Raw genomic sequence first — 7,203 nt, 5'->3', positions numbered from 1 at the left:
TGATAATTCCGTGATTTATATGGGTTTGCTGCCTTCGAAATTTTGTAGAAACGGGATTCCGACTGTATGTCGCCGGCCTTAGTTCGTTATTAATTGTTTGAGATGTCGGACGCAGATGTGGTACTCTTTGAGATGTATTTATTTATTTACATCGGTGTGTTGGTCACACTTCGCTAATTGCGGGAACATACATTTAAACACGTTCTTCGCCGTGGTGCATCAAAATGACCGGCATTTCATCTACCTGTTGGGGCTAGAGTGGCAAACGCTACGTATTTAGCCATATAACATGATCGGTGTGGCCCTGACGAACTGCTGTTGGTATACAACCACTTGGTTGGTATACATACTTTTCTAGTCAAAGAGGAATTTTCTTTAATTTCAAATTGGATTTAAAAGTTACAAACAAAGCAACAAAATGGTTAATGTGAAATCTCAAATAAGAGGTACATACGTCAGTTTTAGGTAAACATCGATCGAACTTTACGTGTACATATTCTACCCGGCATTGCGAGGGGCGTGGCCTAAACGTAACGCTGCGTTTAGGCCGCGCCGGGTTGAAATGCCCGGCACTAAATATAATCCCAAACTAGAGCCAAATAATGAAAACATTGATCGAACATTACGTGGACATACTCTACCCGGCATTGCAAGCGTCGTGGCCTAAACGTAACGCTGCGTTTAGGCCGCGCTGGGTTGAAATGCCCGGCACTAAATATAATGCCAAAGTAGAGCCAAGTAATGAAATATCGCGAAAAAAATTATATAAGTACACAAAGCCAAAAACATTCATATAAACCAATGTCATTATTTGAACATTTTCGAAAATTCTAGCAGGGGACTTACGCGTTAAATTCAAAATTACTCAAATTTATTCGGTAAGTATATCATGTATTATTTAATAATTGGTAAAAGATAGAGCGGCGGAGGTAATTAGTGTGCTACCACGTGCTTAACAATTTCCATCTCGTTTCCGCGAGCACATGACGCGCGTTAAAACAAGACTAATCAATTAATAGATTAAGTATCATAGTCGACTGTGCCAAAATTCAAATTAAATAGTTATTTACGAAAATGTATCATCAACAACGCGCCTTCATGCCAATATGTATTTGTATCATAATGTATTCAACGAAATGGAAATAATTATTACATTAATGATTAAATAATATACAAATTAATCAAAAACCAGAATATTACCGAATCAATGTGAGTATAAAATAAAGTTCCGAATAAATAGTTTCAATTCCTATGTGTAGCAATCCCGAAAACCTAAGAATTTGATTTAATGTAGATGTTGCTTAATTTCGTAAATAATAAGTTTTTTTTTCATTTTGAAATAGTATACTGTTTATTTGCTAAACATAAAACTGCCTAATATGGAACGAATATTTTACAGTAAACATATCTACACTTATCACTAGGTGCGACTCTGGTGAAACATAAACCTATTAAAATAAAACAAGAGATAAGACCTTTTTACGCTAGTAAAGAGTTACGTTGGGTAACGCGCTTAAGGCCACTAGGCCAATTCAAAATGAAATGTATTGTGCAACTTTGGCGACTTTGATTGGGCCTTTCTGTTAATTCCCCAACTATAAAATACATATAATTTTAAATAAGGCAGAAATTATAATAGAAATTATGTATTTTATGGAAATGTGATAATGCACATGTAGATTGATAACCTTACCTATCTCAGTTACTAACGGCACGAACAGGAATCTTGGTCATTCGTAGAAAGACCCGTATATCTTCCTGAAAGTATAGTTGTATGACCAATATTCAAACCGTAGTAAAACGGTTTATCGGCAATAAATGATGATTTAGGAGCGGGTGGTCCCGAACCTACCATTAATTCAAATTCGTTAGCAGCAGCTGCTTCGGTACCTATTTCATTGACTTCAATGAATGCCTTTTGGATGGCTTTATTCACATATAATTCATATTGGTTCTTCAACAAACGATTTAATTGGGCTTGTTTAGGGTCAAAAATACGTTTCACTTTCATTTCTTCAAGGATATCCTTGAGATCAATCTTGGATTCAATTTTAAATTTGGGCAGAGATACATTGACGTCATAAATCTTCATTTGTAACACGGCTTTATCCAAAGCAGCAGGATCTCCGAGTTTTTCTTCGAGAGCTGTAAGGCCGTCCACTTCGTTGGGCAAAATCACGATAAAAGTGGCTTCATGTCGTTTATAAGGCATCTCTAATAATTGAGCGTTCAATTCACTGCTGTTAGCATATAGGAATTTGGCATTGTTATGCATCATTGGAACCGTGATAGTCTGGTCTTTGGAGACATGGAAGTCTTCTTCCTTTGTCTTTTCCTTCTCGAAGGGTTCGTTCCAATTACCCTTGAAGTAAATAGCATTTAGAAGAATGCTGCTGATATTGGCGTCTAAATCATTAGCAGATATTAAATCTTTAATACGATGGTCGGTTTGGTTTTCAACCCACCTATTCATTTTGTTTGCTGCTTCGGTGTTCTTCGAAAAATCTACATTCTCCACTTCGGAATTGAAGATGTCTTTTATCGCAGCAGAAAATTCTGGATTTAATTCAGCTGCCACAGCAACATATATTTTGCTAGCTGTTTTGAGCACAATTCCTTCTATAGCTTGTAACTTTTTATTTAGATTACTAAATACAACTTTTGTAGTGTTGTCGTTGGGGAGACCAATGATTTGAAGAAGCTCATCATGGGATGCGCCTTCAGACGCTAAGCTAAGTTGGGCCAAAGGAACCAACGCAGAAAATGCAGACATTACCATATTTTTGCATGGGTTAGCTCTTATCACTTCACAGTACATCTTTGCGGTAAATTGGTTGTTTCCTTTCTCAAGAAATTGGTCCAGTTCTTTCACATCTTGCTGTGCCATGGCTGCTGTTAGAAGAATATATGGTTTAAAAATATTTCATATTTTTCATGTGTTATGTTTCTTACCAATACGACCAGTGATCTCAGACTTAAATGATGATGGATTTTTATATTTTTAAGGGTAAGTACAAAAATAATAATACCGTTAACGTTAATTCATTTTTGGTTTTTTTATTCCGAATTGCTGTTGGAGTATAATATAGTAGATATTAGATGGATTGCAAATACATTGTGGACTAAATTTTACTGATGAATAGTACAGTGAGAAAGATTAAAAAATGTATTTTGACATTGACATAAGCCGAAGTAAAAATAAAATATCAACTTCTTAGAAACACAGAATATCATTAAAACTTCCTTTTTTAAAATCTATGTTTTTTCCATCTTCTTAGATTGAAACTATTTGATATTACAGCATATTTTTACTTTCTAAATATAATGTATGTATGACACACAAGGGTAAATTGTATGTTGTGGAGCTTTAACATGTTTACTATGAAATTAAGTTAGGCTCTATTAACATCGCCGCAGAACGGGATGGAAGCCAATGTAACCATAAATTAATGAAGTTCACGTCAATTATCTAACATACCTACATAAATACGAGTCAAAAACACGTCACGCGTCTTACGGAGAATTCGCACAGTCTCGGCGATTCACGCAGCTAACGTATCGTATTTAGCTCGTACGTTATGTAACTGACGTTAAAGCTATGCATAATTTCGTTAGAAAAATTAGCTTCTATTCCGTTCCGCGGCAATGCAAATTGAGCCTTAAATCTAAATGTGGAATATTGCATTCAAGATGATTAGTGCGTGGATTAGTGTGCCTAAATGAGCTGCCTTCTCGGATTTTGCCTGATCTGAGGTCTTTCATAATCTCATTACAGAGTACTAAAAAAAAGACCTCAAAAATTCGTGGAATTACATATATTCGCCAAGTTTTAGTTTATATATGAAATCGGTTACCGGATCATCCCCTAGTTCGCCACTATACGGGACTTAACACAGGAGATAATAAAAATCTATGCTCACTGCTTGAAATATATAGAGAGAAAAACGCCTTCAATTGAAGCATAGCAAAATCAAATATTAAAATAATTGCTCCTTGTACTAAAATTTAAGCGCTATTTATAAAAATGAATCTTCAAGCGTGAACAGCGACCCTTAGAGGTGGATTATTTTCTTCAAAATTATATGGGACCACTACTGCTGTACTCTCTTTCCAAGAAAAAAAAGAATCATCAAAATCGGTTCAAAATTATAGCGTAACATAAATACAAAAAAAAAACATATTAGTTGAATAGAGAACCTCCTCCTTTTATTGAAGGCGGTTAAAAAGACACCTTACTGCTCTTTCAAGTAAGCAACGTATCGTCAGCCTCTCTGGTGCTGCAGATGTTCAGTGTTGAAATGGCGAGTATTCACCATCAACACGGAATATCAAACTAGTGGAAATGGTATCAAGTGGCATTAGTAACAAAATCGGTTTTACCACACGCACATACTTGTAATCTTACATTACACTACTAAGAAAATATAACGTTGATTGGATATAATTATCAAACGAAATTAGACATGCAGTATTTAATTTTTGGGAAAAAATTACAAACGTCCAAAACTGATCATAAGTACTATTGAATAATTATGTTATCTAATTTTACACACCACTCAATGGCACAATTATTAAATAGTTCTTATGTAAATTACGTAGAGCTAAAAATCCTATGAACATCGTCACAGGTAGGGACATACTTCGACAACATTCGAGTAGCAAAGAATTATGTGGAACATTCTAGGTCTCAGTCTGTCGGATTATAAAAATATATTAAGACTTTGAGATCAATAAATATAGGTGGTTTTTATTTGTCATGATGTCACAAAATCGGCAGAAGTAAAGGAACTTTAAAGGTTAAAAACTTGAAAGGTTATTTATATAGTTTCTGCGTACTTGGATGACAATAATTCGTGGTAATGACCAAATTCAACTCTTGCAGGTTATCTCGATTATGTTATGTTCGTCACTTTCCATCAGGTGACATGGAAATCAAATGCGCACTTACATTTTATTTAAAAAAAATAGAATATTTTATATAACACGAATGTTTATTTACAAAGAGCAACACCTCGAGTTTCTTGCTTATTCTTCTCAAGGAAATCTGTCTTAAAAATGAGCAATACAATTTATTCAATATGACAACTTCAAGTGTAATAAAATATACATAAATAAGTAATTCACTTTACTATAATAAAGATTATTTGAGTTTGTATTTGATCGATATTCATCGATAAGCCACTATTGCCAAACCAACTGAACGACATCGTTTTAGTTGGTATGGTAGAGGAATAGGTGGCATGGACTAGTGGAATAGGCCGTAATACCTCACTCAGACATGGCAATTAACGACGAGAGTGACTATATGACAAACTCATCATCAGCATCAGCATTATTAGCATCTTCGTCATTATCATCATTTTAGTAGCAGTAAAGCTCCTTGTGAAAGAGTTCGTCCAGGAAAGTACTGCCACCCCCCCGAAGGGGTTCCCGCCTTGTCGCGGCGGGGGGCTTTAGTAGCCGTGGTCCATTTCATCTCACGGTGAAGCCAAGAGGAACCCACGGGACCAGCCTAAGGTGGTAGGCTGGCCCGATATGAAGGGTGTTCCGCGCGGACTCGTCTGGTCAACGGGACCGCGCGGATTGCGCGCTGGGAGGAAGGTCGCGGAGGGGAGACGTCTCGGTGTGTCGTTGCCGCTCTTCCTGTCCTCCGCAATCCTGGCGGGGTTGCGCCGCTTAAGATGATGCAGTGGCGGTTGGCCCGTGCGATTGGCGCTCTAAGGGACTCCGGGTTAGTTGTTGCGGCGGAGCCTGCCAACAGATCCGCCGCGGGGGCTGGGGGAGCAGAATCTGAACTTCACAGTTGAGTAGATACTGTCCTGGATAGCGGACTCGGGGGAGGAACACTCCTGGAGCGGAGAGGAGGAACACTCCTGGAGTTTAGTGCGGGTACCCCTTCAGGGTTCAGCCTAGTCGCATATAACCCCGGCTCTGCCCCGCGGGGCCGGGGTATCTGTAAGCAGATTCCCCTGGATTAACAAAAAAAGGAAAATGCTGCCACCATATTTATTTCTTCCGCCAAGCAGGTTTACTGTAATGAAATGTCAGTTATCTACTGCATTTTTTCTACATAGCACAGTGGTGCTTCTAGTGAGATTTACTTTAAAATCCAACTTTGAATACCTAGATAAAGTAGTTTTGTCCTACGATCGAGTAAAACCATTTCCGGAAATCCGAAATTCGAAAAATGTAATGAATTAAAATTTGGTGGTTTTAACAACTCGATGTATGTGGAACACCTTTTTCCGATCATTGGTTATGATACAGATATGGATTGATAACATTACATACCTCAGTTACAAATGGTTGTAGTAGAATTTACATACTAGCAGAAAGTTTGCACGGACAGGAACTTCGCGTGTCTGTAGATTGACCCATATATCTTCCTGAAAGTACAGTTGTATGGCCAATATTCAAACCGTAGTAAAACGGTTTATCGGCAATGAACGATGATGTAGGAGAGGGTCCTGCCCAACCTGTCATAAGCTCAAATTTATTAGCAGCAGCTGCTTCGGTACCTATTTCATTGACTTCAATGAATGCCTTTTGGATGGCTTTACTCACGTACAAATTGTATTTGTTCTTTAACAAACGATTTAATTGGGCTTGTTCGGGGTCAAAAATACGGTTCACTTTCATTTTTGCAAGTACATCCTTGAGATCAATTTTGGATTCAATTTTAAATCTGGGCAGAGATACATTGACGTCATAAATATTCATTTGCAACATGGCCTTTTCCAAAGCAGTAGGATCTCTGAGTTTGTCTTCGAGAGCTGTAAGGCCGTCCACTTCGTTGGGCAAAATCACGATAAAAGTGGCTTCGTGTCGTTTATACGGCATTTCTAACAACTGAGCGTTTAATTCACTACTTTTGGCATATTTGAATAGAGTATTGTTATGCATCATTGGAACCGTGATGGTCTGGTCTTTGGAGACGTGAAAGTCTTCGTCCTTGGTATTTTCCTTGTCGAAAGGACGGTTCCAATTACCCTTGAAGTAAATAGCGTTCAGAAGAATACTGCAGGTACTGGCATCTAAATCATTAGCAGCCACTAAATTTTTAATACGATGATCGGTTTGGTTTTCAACCCATTTATTCATTTCGTTTGCTGTTTCGATGTTCTTCGAAAAATCTACATTCTCCACTTCGAAATTAAAAACGTCTTTTATCGCAGCAGAGAATTCTGGATTTATCTCAACTTT

The 7,203-nt window shown here is 37.5% G+C and overlaps 1 protein-coding gene across 1 annotated transcript; it reads right to left on the bottom strand.

The window, feature by feature from the left end:
* Nucleotides 1-1,360: 1,360 nt before the first annotated feature.
* On the bottom strand, nucleotides 1,361-7,197 carry LOC113236650 (alaserpin-like). The gene is made up of 3 exons (XM_026472812.1): nucleotides 6,327-7,197; nucleotides 5,521-5,775; nucleotides 1,361-2,892 (listed from the first exon to the last, which is right to left on the bottom strand). The coding sequence occupies exons 1-3, from the start codon at nucleotides 7,099-7,101 to the stop codon at nucleotides 1,706-1,708; spliced, it is 2,217 nt and encodes a 738-aa protein (XP_026328597.1). The 5' UTR covers nucleotides 7,102-7,197; the 3' UTR covers nucleotides 1,361-1,705.
* Between the last annotated feature and the right edge of the window lie 6 nt (nucleotides 7,198-7,203).

Source organism: Hyposmocoma kahamanoa, unplaced genomic scaffold (assembly GCF_003589595.1).
Source record: "Hyposmocoma kahamanoa isolate Upper Pololo Valley unplaced genomic scaffold, ASM358959v1 92, whole genome shotgun sequence".
Lineage (NCBI taxonomy): Eukaryota > Metazoa > Arthropoda > Insecta > Lepidoptera > Cosmopterigidae > Hyposmocoma > Hyposmocoma kahamanoa.
The sequence above is the reverse complement of the archived record's forward strand: the minus strand, read 5'-3'. Positions and strand labels throughout refer to the sequence as shown.